The sequence below is a fragment of the Gallus gallus genome, chromosome 1 (genome assembly GCF_016699485.2).
Source record: "Gallus gallus isolate bGalGal1 chromosome 1, bGalGal1.mat.broiler.GRCg7b, whole genome shotgun sequence".
Taxonomy (NCBI): Eukaryota; Metazoa; Chordata; class Aves; order Galliformes; family Phasianidae; genus Gallus; species Gallus gallus.
The window spans coordinates 115,765,042-115,779,543 of NC_052532.1; the positions used below are offsets into that span (position 1 = coordinate 115,765,042).

The 14,502-nt window shown below is 38.5% G+C and overlaps 1 protein-coding gene across 8 annotated transcripts in view; it reads left to right on the forward strand.

The window, feature by feature from the left end:
• Nucleotides 1–14,502, forward strand: part of TAB3 (TGF-beta activated kinase 1/MAP3K7 binding protein 3) — a 42,166-nt gene that overhangs the window by 10,365 nt on the left and 17,299 nt on the right. For all 8 annotated transcript variants that reach the window (XR_001471365.4, XM_040649772.2, XM_040649783.2 and 5 more), the window contains exon 2: nucleotides 14,310–14,498. Coding sequence is in view for 7 of the 8 variants with exons in the window: in XM_040649772.2 (XP_040505706.1) it covers nucleotides 14,397–14,498 (102 nt within the window). In the remaining variant the exon portion in view is untranslated. The remainder of the gene's footprint in view (nucleotides 1–14,309; nucleotides 14,499–14,502) is intronic.

Consider the following 14,502-nt stretch of genomic DNA (forward strand, 5'->3'; position numbering starts at 1 on the left):
GTAGCAAATATTTTGATATAAAGGGATGGTCCTTAGAATGGTGTTTGAGCCTTTCTTTGTATGTACTGGCTTTTTTGGAATGAGTTGATCTGAGTGCGTGTAACTGCATGAAGAATGTCTTTACTCTTATGCATATTCAGAATTGTGTTGATTGTTAGGGCAGTGACTCACTAGAGTATTATTTTTTTTCTCTGTGTAATTTTTTAAGTACTTGGAAAATTGTTCTGATTGAAGTGCGTGATTAGTCGTGGAAATATGACATTGTCAGGCAAAGTAACTGGTATCCTGTATTTGGGCATGCATGTACACAGTTCAGCATTCTTCATGAATTTTCAAAATGAGTGTGAAACTTGCTGAATTAACTTGAAAATCAGACAAAATACACAGTAAGAAGGATAGCTGTTCACACAACTGAGAATTAGTGGACCTTGAGTGTCTGAAGTCTGAAGAAGACACTGGGGGCTGTTTGGTTAAGTAGGGGGTGTGATTATTCACACTGTGATCAAAACATCAGGTTACGATGTTAATTTTACATATTTTTGCTTTCAACTCTTTTGGTTCTGAAATCTACAGATGTGCAAGAGATAGGACAAGAAGCATATGGTGTCAAGCTAAAAGAAAGTAGGTTTAGATTAGACACGAGTTGGAAATACTTTACCCACCAGGTGGTGAGGCAGTGGAACAGGTTGTCCTGAGAAGCTGTAGGTGCCCCATCCCTGGAAGTTCAAGGCTGGGTTGGATGTGGCCCTGGGTAGCCTGATCTCTAGAGAGTGGCAACCCAGCCTGCAGCAGTGGGGTTGGAACTACGTGGCCTTTCCACCCAAGCAATTATGTGATTCATGCTGCTTGTTTCTGCATTAGACATTGTCGGTTCTTGGCTGCTGGGGAATACTGTGGTGGCAGAGTGTTTGGCTGATGAGAGGTGACTGCTAATTATTTTAAACCTTAGATTTTCCTGATGCTTAGGCTTTTGCTGTGTACAGGACTACACTAGTTTTGTGGGCAGTTATGACACTGATGCTTTTTTATCTGTGTCCTCAGCAAATGATGCTTTTCTAAGACTTCATGGAGTTAGACCAAGAGACCTGTCTTTCAGATTCAAATTCTTTGTATCTGAGTAAACAACTGGATATGTTCCATGTTGTTTTGCTCTGGAAAACATGCATGCTGCCACTTTAGAAAAGTAAAGAAATAGGGAGATTGGTTAAAGAACTAGCTTGACACTGGGTTTCCTTCTTTGCTGCAGCATTTAATTGAAGGAACCACTAAACCATATCCAGTGAAAGACTTTTAAGCTCTTGTATCTTGCATCTGCAATTGCTCAAACTATCGGTTATCTGTTTCATCCTTTTATTCTTCTGACAGTGAATAGCACTGAGCACAGCACAGATTTTAGAGCAGTGTAAGGAATGTTTCAAGCAGTTCTTTTGCTACTGTTTTACCAAGTTATCCGCCATCCTCACACCTAAGAATGGAGAGCTCTGACACAACAAAAACGAGTATTGCATTTAGAGAACACATCTACCTTGAGGTGCTGGACAGCGCCGTCTTGTTTTAGCAAAGTGAAATAATCCAAACATCTTGAAGAATAGGGTGACTTAGTAACAATTTTAACTTTGAAGGGTCTTTGAGCCCTATTTTTTTTTTCCCTTCTCTAAAGCAGGATTACACAGATGGCTTCCTCAAAGGGAAATGAAATCAGAGCAGTTTATCCTACCAGCCTTAATGGAGTACAGTAGGGCAGATCAGCATGAAAACGATCTGGCTTTAGAGATGTACTGATTGCTTTAAGTGTTTAACTTGCATGTTTAGCTCACATTTGGAAGAATATTCTTGATGTAGAATAAAAATAAGATATTTAAAACTGAAAGTGTGAACACTGACTATCCTGAAAAGTTACTTATTTTATGGCTCCTGGAAGTTTCAGGAAATGCACTTGATTCATTTATGTTGTATTCAGATTTTTTTCCCATAGCTTGATTTGATGAAAGTGAAATTTGCTCATAGCATTTGCCATCAGACAGCCATGCAGAGTCAACTGCTGAAAGACTGGTTACTAGCAAAGGATCTCTTTCCTTTTAATTTTCTCCTATAAGCCCAGATGTATAGAGCTACAGATTTGCTTAACATTTGCTTGGTAAAACTCATGATTACAGACAGAGGACTCAAGCTGCATCATCACAGGATTGGTCTTTTTATACTCAACTATTCATAAAAAGTCACGCATGCCTCAGCCAGGAATTGTGTTAATCTTATCTTCTGGCTATGAAATTTTCTGGCCTGGTACCAGCCCAACAGAAACAAACGTGGCCTGACTACTGACAACCTGTTTTTGCATACAATGTTAGGGAATAATCAAACTATACTGCAACTGTAGATTTTCTTAACCTACCAAAGTCATAACGTTTTAAATGAGAGGCCAAGCATGGTCTTTACAATCTATTCATGCTGGTATGTAGCAGAGTGACTGAAATTCATAAAGCTTCTAATATGGAGGCTATTGAAATGTCAGAAAAATTGGTTTCTAATCCTATGCTCTGGCTGGAGCTCACAGAAAAGCACAAAAGTTATTTACAATGGGAAATGAAAGTCAATATCATTTGGGGAAAAGTCCAGCATTGGTCACTCTCCTTTTACTACTGCCATCTGTGGCCTCTGCATGCCTTTTTTAATATTAAAACTCCTGATTTAGTGCCAATCTCTTTGTATGGAAGAGAATGCTCCAAAGCTTGAATCAAGAAAAGCTGTTGGATACTCTCCAAGTCCTTTGAAGCTGTACAGTAATTTTGGCAGGGATGCATTAGTGCTTTAAGATGAACAATTCTATTCATGGTCTGATCTTCCCATTATCTATATTGGTTTTCCTGTTTATGACCTGTGATTAGGGAACAAGGGTGTCTCAAGTACCTAGCTTTCCTTACCAAGATTTGCCATTGAAGCAATTCCACAAACAGCACCTACAGCTCTATCTGGGTGTTGATTAGTCAAACATTATCCTATACTACCAAGATTTCCCTCTCAGGTAGCTGGGGTATAGAACTTGCTTAGGAAAACTCTTAAAGCTTTCCATCCACCAGATCTATTTGTATCTTGTTAATATTCATTATAGAGAAGGCTGAAGATGAGGTAGAATGAAACTTCTGTTTTAGTGAAGGGGTGAAAAATGAGTGCCTTAATATTAGATTTTAGTTTGTGCAAGACCATTTTTTTTTCTGCTAGGGTCACATTCATCTCTTATTTTAAGATGAAAATTATCTCAGTTTATCCCCCAGCAGACTTTCTGGGGCGATGTCTCTGTATACAGACATTTTAAAAAGTTTGATCTGGAGTTTTATCTAACATACATACAACATCTGGTACTATCTATTCAGGTATATAAATGGTGGCAGACTTGCCTTATTTTAAGGTATCTTCTCTGTTTCACTAGAAAATTGGGTAGAGCAGGTCCTCATCTGCAACACACACTCAAGCATCTGTGTTCCTATAGTTGTGTATTGATAATCATGTCTATACATATGCTTATATTTATTATTGTATTATAATCATACAAAAAAGAAAATAGGTAAAAATAATTAATATGGTGCTATATATTATGTAACCTCTGGCGTGGCCTCTCAATTTTGGGGTATTCATGCAAAGAGTTGTCCAGGTGTACTACAGAATGGACAAGGTCCGTGTTACGGTTTCTTAACCAATTCTGCAATGATGCAGAAGACAGGCATGCTGTGTAACTTGTCCACTATATTTTATAGCAATTAGATGTGTCACAGCAATTCAGGCAATTGGGTGGTGGAAACTTAATTAAAAACTTCAAAAATGAACATTCATGTTTTCCGGTGAATAGAGAGTATTTGGTTCACGGTTCTCTGCACTATTGTTAATCTTTGAGCTGCCTCATATTGGCTCGTCTTCCTTGTTTTTTCATTGTCTGACCCCTCCCTATTTCTATCTTATTTTTTGTTCCTGTTTGCGTGTGCTTCTCTACTTCCCTCCTCTGTTTCCTCTGTGTAGAATCATATCCTCCATTAGCATGTGTTTGCTGTGGATCCTGAAAGAGATTTTCTCGTCTTCTCACTTGTCTACGTATTTTTCTAATCTAAGTTTTTCCTTGTAGTTTCAGGTGGCCAGAGTGAGACAAGGCTAGCAGCAGTCAGGCCTGAAACAGCATTCCATTGGTGTTTGTAGCACTTTCTTCTCTTTCTGCTTTGTAGTCTTTTAACCGCTCCTCTGGGTATAAGAGTTCTAGCAAATACAGTATACAGGCAGTCTTCATAATGCTGCTCTTGACATTATTGTCAGTTATATGAGCTGATTATAACACAGCTCATTTAAGTTGAAATTGATGCTAGTTAGTATCTTGTTTTATCTTTCCATAAAAAGGAGTATTCTCCACAAGTATAAATATGTTTTTCAATCAGTTTCCTTGGCTATTTCAGAAGCAGTGAAGGTGATGATTTAGTTGAAACAGTTGACTTATAACTTTAAGGTAGAAAGAAGAGAAAATGGCTGAAAACTTCATTGTGAAGCTTTTTGCTGTCGGCCACCCAAATAAATCAAATAACGGACGCTATACCACTGAATGCATGAAGTGCAGCTGTGTGCCTTTGTGGAAATAAAAGCAATCTCAGGCAACTGACCTGATTACTCTGCTTCTACTCTGCAAATGGACAATAGATTCTTTCAGATTTATTGATAACAACTCATTTACGTAGAGCAGAGCAAACGTTTTAGTAGGGAGAAGGCCGAAGAACAGTGAAGGTGTAGAGGAATGAGGCGTTTAGGTTTATTGTTTGAATATCAATTTGCATGTGAAGCAGTTGATTTTTGAATGTGGTTAACTCTGAAATCATGTCACTTTTTTGTGACAAAGTGACAGTTTTTAAATTGTGGCTGTTGCCTTCAGTCTTCTTGAAACCTCTGGCTTCAGAGAATGGTTACTCAGAACTCCTGCAGAAGGAACAATTTTCATTTTGTGGAAGTCTTGTAGGAGGTCTCATTGTATTTTGACAGGTGTAAATGCATCTTACATCAAAACCCATTCTGAATGTCTTACAAACGAATTCGATGTGGCCATCCATTTGTGTTGTAGGAGCAAGAGTTGATGCTGAAAATCACTTGTCCTGTGTAGGAGTTGTTGAAAATCTCTTTGGTTGGGACAGCATTAAATTCCTTTGGTTGAGAGGAGTGCTGGTTGAGTCCAACTGGTAAGCTGTAGAATGTTCTCCCTCCGCTGCAGTACTCAGAAACATACTGTGAGAAAATTTAATGTCACTTTCTGGAGTCATTGTGTGTTAAACAGTGTTCCAATATTTTTTCAGTTTACTGGCAAAGTTTCTCTCTAGCATTAATCTTAGCTTTTAGTAGCTGTTAAACTTGGAAGTAGGAATAGCAAATTGTACTTCAGTGAATCCATGGATTTGTAATATACCTTTTTCCGTACTCTTTAGTATATGTTTGATTAAATAAGTTCTCTTAAGGGAATATATATCTTTTCTGACTCATTTTGACTCTCAAAGTAGGATATAACCATGCATATATATATATATATATATATATATCATTATCAAACATTAGCCCTGCTAAAAGGAGTTCAGAGTTTATAAACTAGGAAACCTGTGAACTGGTTTACCTCAAGGTGTTTTTTTTTCAGCCACAGCCAGCCTATACTTCACATGCATTCAGTTGGTATTCACAGGTGATATTTCCTGGCAAGACTGTCAGTTCATCGTCCACATGGCTTTTGGTACTAACATTATAATTGTGATCAAGATAATCTTTTTGGCATACAAGCTCGGTTGTGCTTACAGCTTTTAGCTTCACCTGGTATCCTGCAGAACACTCGTGGGAAGTGAGTACTTGCTGCTTGGTAGTACCATTCCTGAACTGTATCAATGCATTGAGAATTTGCTGTTATACTTGTTATGTAGTGAGAGCTGCATCCAGTTGCTTACTGGAGCAGGAGAACCATAAATATCTAATAGAGCATTTACTAATACCTAGTCGTTAATGGAATTAGTAGCCGAGATGCTTAGTTAAAGGATGCTTGCTAAAAGAAGTATCATTTTAACAGTTATGTTGTCTTCTCATTATCATTCAGATTTTACTATTTCCTGCTGTAATGTTCTGTGGAGTGCCAATAAGTGTACTGCACTTGGTGGAGATTCAACTTGTATATAGAGTAGAGAGATTTTTGACTCCTTTTCTTTCCAAAGTAGTGAAACAAGTAAGTTGTCTTATTGTCAAGAAATGATGCTATCTCACAGGACAGAAATTAATTGTGAGCAAGGCTATAAAATAACTTTTGAAAGTGTTGGGTCTTTGTAGGAAATACTTTTCTCTACAAAGGAAGTCCTTTTCCACCTTGTAATGTGGTGCCTGTTGGTTTTGTTTCTTTGTTGCAAACACCATGGCAGGGTTTTTTTTTTTTTTTTTTATGCCTTATATCAGAGATGGAAGAGGAAGAACGTTAGATAGCATCTAAATGGGCTGGTGTTATCTGATGGTTTACAAGGATGACAGACCATAATAAAGAGCAAATAATAAAGTAAAGCAAATACCAAAGCACACAGAGCAGCACAAGGCATCTGTCTAAGAGGAAGTAGCATTGATTATAGCTCCTGATTTTTTTTTCTAGAGCAGATGTTGTTAACTTGCTTGTCCATGCCTTATGCTTTAGTCCTATTTCCTGGCAGTCCCACCATTGTGTATAAAGGATCTCCTCTATCCTGGTTTCTCCTGCCTTGAGATTGTATGTTGCCTTTTGTGCAGTGAAGGCAAGCCACGTTGTATCTCTACGTTCCTCATCTACAGAAACTGTTAAAATTGTTTTCAATTGATCATTGCCAAAATTTAAGCAAAAGAAGAAAGAAACAGAGAAGGAATGCCTTCATTGTTTTACACTCCCGTTTCATCAATGTGAGCTAGCAGTATTGTTGTCATGTTTGCTTTAATTAGTTCTGTTCCTTTTTGGTATGCGTGGCTGTTGTAGACCATCAGGTGACACACCTGTGTAACTACACAAGGAAATGGAACCAAGAAGTGGCAGGTGAGCTTGTGCAACTTTACCGTAGTGTAAGAAACCAATTGGTCAGCAATTTGTCAGCTCTATTTTTAGTTTTAGTTTGCTATATCCTCCCTTGTATTTCCCACTGCCTTCCTGCTATGCAGGAGCTTTTGAATCTGTTGATCTTTTATACAAGTGAATGAATGTTCATAAGACAGCTTGCCAAACTACTCAGTTGTGGTTTTAGTAACTTAGCCAATCACTTCAGATCAAGTGACAGCAGCAAGCTGAGCTCAGCTTTAAACACTGACTGCTTTTCTTTTGCTTTGTTGAGCTTAATACGTCTGTATGGACTGACGAAATATCTTGAAGTTCTGCTTTATATTTATTTCCAGCTCTGCTTCCAGGCCATGAAGAAACGCTCCAAAAGCTGTGGTGTGTGTCACGCTGTAAATAAAAAGCACCTCTGTTACTAATGATCATTGTGATTTGTGAGGCGTGAGAGAAATTCTTAGATATATGTAATCCTAAAAATTATTTTAGCTGGACTATTGTGGGGAAAAGTAATTCTTGGCTTTTGTGATGCAGTATGGTTAAACAGTGTGACTGTGTGCTTGGACAGGAAAAATTGCTGTCTTGGCAGTGCTGTAATAGTTCAGGTTTTTTGTATTTCTGAGATTTTGAGATACTTAAGCTAGTAAGTCTTCATAGTTGTCACATGGCCATAAAAGTACTTGCCTTGCTTAGCTGGATTGGTGACAGCTGTGGGATGGGTTATTTGTGTTAGTTTACTAGGATAGTTAAATGGAAATTTAGTGTACAAAATTGTTCATTTTATTATTCCTAGTATCAGTACAGTATGATGACTTTAAACCATTTGTAGTCACTTTAATATTCTTCTGCAAACATTTTTGATCTTAAGATAACCATGCTTCAAAAGGCTGCTCAGGGATTAGAGGTGTGATTACGTGATTGCATCTGCAGCAGGGTCACATGCCAGGCATGTTTACAAGGCTATAATTGTGTGCAGATGCCTATTGAACTGTAGGTATGTGTGGGATGGATGCTGTTAAAATAAATTCATATTTTGGTAATGTTGATCCTTGGTGTAAAGAAACTCAGTTTGAATGATCTTAAAATGTTATGGTCTTTACTTATGCAAAGCATGTTACTTATTGGGGGAAAAAAAATTGTTGCTATTTGACAGCTTTTCTACAGTGTGTCATTGTTGGAAGTGCCACTGTAATTATACACCTCAGCATCTGCTTGAGTATTGAAATACAGAAGTGGAATTGGGATGTGATTGCATACCATTGTAGAATTCACTTGCCAAAACCACATTTGTTTGTTAACACCATTAATGCGTTAGGTAAAAACCAAGATGTATTAATTCCTTGTCTAATTCACTGCTTTCTAAATCTGTCAGCTGAGGTAACTCCTCTCTTGTCTTCTCATGATTTACTATTGGCGTGCAGTGTCTGGAGAGTATTCTAGCCTTTGGAAGCACATAACCAGTGTGGTAACAGAGATGAAGAAAGTATAATCATGGCAGTAGTACTGAGCTTGCCACCTGTAATCAGTTGCTCTTTTGTCACTTTCAGAAAGGCTTCTTGTGCAGAATAGTATTGAGGGGACCATGGGGAGATGACTTGGAGTTGGAAGCAGAGTTTCTTTGGTTCTGACCTCTTGCTTATCGTGTACCTTCTGAGCTGAGCTGCCAGTCAGCTGTCTTGCAGCACTACAACTGTGTTCTCTAATTCCAGTATGGTCAGAAAGCTGCTGTGGATGAGTTGTAACATAGTGCAGTGGGACTGATCTCACTGCTTTTTCATGCTGCCTCATAAACAGTAAATCTTGGCAGACTTAGAGGATGGTAATCAAAGCTGTAGATGACTGGGGTCCTGTGATTTGCCTACAGCTATTCTAGAAGCTAAGTTGAGATCTATCACTAAGCACTCTGCTTGTAGGGTAGCTTCTTTCAAGAAACCGTAACAAATGTATAATTCACTGAATAGTTTCTAATTTTCTTATGCATCTGTGCAAATAAAGGCTGTAAAATTCCTTACTCGTAACATAGTTTCTGGGAATAAAAAACACGGGTGAGTTCCCAAATAATAACAAATGCCTTGCACTAGATGCTGAATTCGAGTGCTGAAGCTGGTGATGTTTTACTATTATGAGACATTGGAAGTTTTTCACCTGTGAAGTCTTCACCATCTTTCTTCTGACTTGGGTTTTAATAAAAAACCTTCTAGTAAGTAGGTTAATCTCTTTAATGCACCTTAAATATCTTTGTTTATGGTAATGGAGCATAACTCTCTCAGTGTTGGGAAGATGATAGATAATTTAGAAAATTGGTTATGCACTGAACCTGTTGAAGGTGATCTCCACAGTCCAGTACCTGGATGACTTCTGGGTAGGTTTATTTCTATACATCAGACATCTTGAATTTAGGCAGCTAGAAAGAAATAGTCATGAAACAAGAATGTAGATGCTTTTAATAAGCAGCTATTGTTTCCGATTATAAATGCTTTTATCTATATTAAATACATATTTTTTTTGTTCTTAAGCACTCTATGTGCTAGAAGCTTGCCATGTACTTCAGTAATACTACTTTCATGTAGACTAAGTCTAATAATCCAGTTTTTTCTTGTGTCCTAGGGTTAAGAATGCTGAGTTCCTCTAAAAGGCATTTCAGATTAGAACAGGGTTGGTTGATTTTTTATTTTTATTTTTTAAGATGGAATAAAATAAGTAGGGACAATGTAACAACAAAAGTAATTTCAAGAACTGTTCTTTATTTATCATGACCAAACAAAGAAACATGGTTTTGAAATTATCTCACAGGTTGAAATCATCTCAAGAGGAGGGAATATGATACATAACACACACTCAGAACTTCTTTCCATTTAATAAACTGTGGTGAGTTGAAAGGCTATATGCCACCTGCCCACCCTGCTGCTCTGTCACTCCCCAGGAGTGGGGAGAGAATACAGTGGAGCAGCTTGTGGGTTGGGGTAAGGACGGGAAGATCAGTTAACAGTTAACATCACTGGCAAAACAAACTTGGCTTGGAAAAGATCAATTTATTGCAAATTAATAATAGGTAGCAGTGAGAGTTGGAAGCGAATTAAAAACACCCTTCCCCTCATCCACCCTTGTCTGCCTCCTCCCTCTGAGCACTGCAGGGGAACAGGTCAATCTACAATGTTTTGTCTCTGCTGCTCCTCTGTGGTCACTCTGCCCCTGCTCCACATGAGGTCCCTCCCATGGGGCGCCATCCTTCCTGAACTGATCCCCCATGGGCTTCTGACATGCTGTAGCTCTCCCAGCACAGCTCCATACCACAGGGCCCATCCTTTGGGCGCTGCTCCACACAGGTCCCCAAGGGTGGCAGCTCCCCCAGCCCTCCTTGCCCCTTGGGCTGCTCTCCGTGGGTCACGGTTCCCTGCCAGAGACCTGCTCCTGGGGGGGTATCCATGGGCTGTGCCTCCTTCAGACCTCATCCACTGCTGCCCCATGGGCTCTTCTGTGGCTACATGTGGAGTTCTGTTCCACACGGTGCCTGTGGGCTGCAGGGGGACAGCCTGCTCCTCTGTGGGCATCTCCTGGGCTGCAGGGAGCTGCTGCTGTGTGCCTGGAGCACCTCCTGCACTGGCCTTGGTGCCTGAAAGGCTGCTTCTATCTCATTTCTTAGTCCTCTTCCAGCTGCTCTTGTGCAGCAATTTTTCCCTTGACTTCTCTCCCAGAGTGTACCCAGCATTGCTCGTGGCTCAGCTCTCACAGCAGCGAGTCTTGTTGGATCCCCTGGAATGGCTCTGTTCTGACACAGGGCACTGGGCTCTGCTCATAGAGGCCAATGGGCAGCCCCCACACTGCCAGAACTTGCCATGTAAGCACAATACATATATACATTTAGTACAACAGATTTTAAGTGTCACTCAGACTTTTATAATTCAAACTAGCAGAACTCATTCTGTAAAGTTAATTTAGCATAGCTTTGAAAAAAAAAAAAGTGTATTTTAGTGAAGTAATTAGAAATGAGTGTGAAACTTTGCTGTTCTTTCATTTAAAGATCACCGTATTTTTCTTTTCACCATAATCCCATTTTTATTCACATTTTTTTTTTGCTGAAAATAAACTTCAGATAATTTAGATCTTGTGCTGATCTAAATTAATGAAACTTCATTTTAGAATTTGATATCTTATTTTGCTCCATCAGTTCCTGTTTTATCTTTTCAGTTCTCTATCTGTCCAACATAAAAAGATGTTGGTCAGTGCTGAAGATGTTACGTATGCTCATTTTCTTTTTGAGTACTGATTTGTACCAAATATTAATAATGTATCTGATATTAATTTAATGTTAATTTTGTTCTGCAGCTTCTGTAGTTAAGAATTCAGCGTTGGTTTGCTGTTGTGTCCACTGGAATTTCATGGTCTGTCCATACTCAAGTTCTAGCAATGTTCAGAGAAAATACAGCATTGAACTTTGCTCACTTTTCTTGAATCTTTTTCTATAGCCTGGCTAAGAGCCTCTCAGTCTGGTGCAGGTGTTTGAAGGAAGTGCACTGTGAACACCTAAGTAGAAAAATACGTGTATGTATTGCAGCCAATACACACTGCATTCATGAATTTGAAATGTGTACAAATCTTGTCTTCAATGCTTTGAACAACAGCGGTGAAAAAATGAGGAAAAACAGATTAATTTACAGATATTGGGTTTAGTGTACATAAATGCCATTCAGCAAATCTAATTTTTAACTGTGTCAGCGTGCCTTTGATTAGAAGTCAGGACAGCACCATTTAAACATTTTGTTAGAGTAGTATGCAGAGGAAAAACTGAGGCTCTCTATCTAACTGTAATTAATCCTGTTTTCTCATCCTAATCTAAGTCTTTAAGTAATCTTTTAAAATGAAAGAGTTTGGCTAGAATGTATAGTAACATAATGTATTTAAATGGTTAATTTTTCATAATCTGGTTTGTTTACTATTGTGCTTTGTTTTGGATGTGTTTTTTTTCAAGGCCGGATTGCTACTCCAAACCTTGTAGCAATTCGTTTTAAATTGATGAGTCCTGCCTGAGAAACTGTCTCAGATAACCTTTTTTTCTGGAATTTCACTCAGTCATGATTTCAGTTGCTACATACATTGCAACTGCACTGCACAGCTCCATTGTAAGTGCTCGCCATTACATAATTGGTAAACATTAGCATTGTATGCGTATGCCTAATCTATTTTGCAATCGGATCTCGTTAGTGATGATTCATTTTTATTTTAGGTGATTTAGTTTATAACGGTAGTAATACAGATTTCCTTCCAAATGTATTTCAACATGTCGTGGGGTGTAACAGGGCTGGAAATGGGGTTTTTTATGTTTTTTATTCCTTCTTTCAGAGGAGAGGCATCAGTTTACTGACGGAACTGTGGTTCATTTTCTCATCTTATAAGATGCACAACTTCAGGGAAAAAGATTAAGATACTGTTTTCCTGTGCATACAACTTGATCGTGTAAAATGTGTTAAGCACTGACTGGTGGAACTGTAAGACTGGAGTGGTGCTTTGCAAGATCCCCGGTTTTTACTTGTGGCTGGCAAGGTCATCTCTGTCTGTCTTACCACAGCAGGGCCAGTTCTGCAACAGTGTCCTTTAATGTCTTTGCTGTTATAACTGCCATGTACGTAGCTGAAAGTAAATTCCCACTGCTCGGATTTGAGTATCCTCAGCTCACTTTTGGAAGTTGTAGGTGAAGTGACTTGCTTTCATTGTGTCTTTTGAACTGCTCTGTGATCTTTTGGTAATTACAAGGCTGGTAGTGTAGTGTCCCTCAGTGTTTTCCCAGTCTGTGCTTGCCATGAAAGAGAAGCTTTGGAGAATTGCTTTTATAATCTCTTGTGGCTCAGCAGCAGCTCATTGTGTCCATTCCTGTCTTAGCTCTGTTATCTGCATGGTGATGTGAGCCCTTGGCTCTCAGCTCCACTTGCTTTAGCATTTGAAGAGAGACATGATACTCTGATTATACAGTGTACATTTATTGCAGTGTATCTTAAATCAACAGGATAATTGCAATATCTCACTGTTTTTCAAACTTCTTATTTATCTTAGAAATGTATGATGTAACAGGTGTAGTACTAGATACTAGGATGGATTGGATGTAACAGAGCAGCCCAACCATGTGTGTCGTTTAGTAAATGACAATGTCAGTTAAGAGCTGTCAATGTACTTTCTAGCTGGATTGTGGAGTGGGCTTCTGTTTCATGTTCCGGATGCTGTTTTGCTCCTTTTCAATACAGGGAAGTAATATTTCAAAAGAGTTGGGGAAAAAAAAGAAAGGTGTGAGTGCTGAATATTCAAAATAATCCAAAAAAAGAAAGGTATTTTTTACCCTGAACCTGACATTTTGTATTTCTTTGAGGATGTATATTTTATCTTCTTGCTTATAAGACTTCCTTAGGAAAGATGCAGGAAACTGCTGGAGATTGTTACGTAAAGGTGTGCATATGGTTCTGACTTTAGCTGTCTGATGGTTACTTCTGTGGTGGTGAGCCACAAGTGGGAAAAGCATTTAATGACTCAGATGGTTTTTGACTTCTAGTGCTCCCTTGGTATTGAAATTCAAATAGTATCGTTTTGCTCTAGAATACAAGAATCCTAAAAAAAAGAAAGAGGTTGGCTTTTGTCACTAATCGTGTTAGTAATTAATATAATAACTGCTTTAGAAAAAACTTAAATGGATTACCGTAGTCCTAAAAAGGACTTAGTGAATTATGTTTAACTCCTGTTGTGTTTTGCAAAAAATGCTCCCAGCTCTTGGAATTTGTAGCGATGTAAAAGAGTTTAAGTCCCATTACTAAAGAAATATTTTTGGATTATTGTGCTACTTAATTTTTCAGCCCTTTTTTTTTTTTTTTTCTGACATATTGTAAAAAACAAAGGCATGCATGCTTTGTGACCTCAGATGTTCTGCAGTCTCTCCAGATTTTGACTGGGAATAAATTTGTAACAGTACTGTTTTGTACAGTTCAGATTAATTTAAGTCATGTCTGTGTGGTACTGCAAGGGAACTGTATAAAGACCTGAGCCAACACATTTCGGATGAAATGTCATGTAGGCAAACCTGTGCTAAGTGTTTTGTGATTAGAATTTGAGAAATGATGATTCCCACCATTATGCTTAAGCCGTTCTCTCTCTCTCTTTATATCTGAACCTATAAAAGTGCTAGTCATTTATTTATACATGCAACTAGGGAAAGGGAGGAAAACCGTTGCAGTAGCTTAAATATTTATATATATGTCTTTTTTTCTTATAGAAAATGCCAGAAGCCTCAGAAGATCATAATCATTGGAAGGTCTGTTGACTTCCATTTTTTGATAATCTGGAACATCATCCGTCTGGCATGGCTCAGAGCGGTCAACAACTCGATGTGCAGGTACTCCATGATCTCCGACAACGTTTCCCTGAGATCCCTGAAGGGGTGGTATCTCAGTGCATGCTACAGGTAT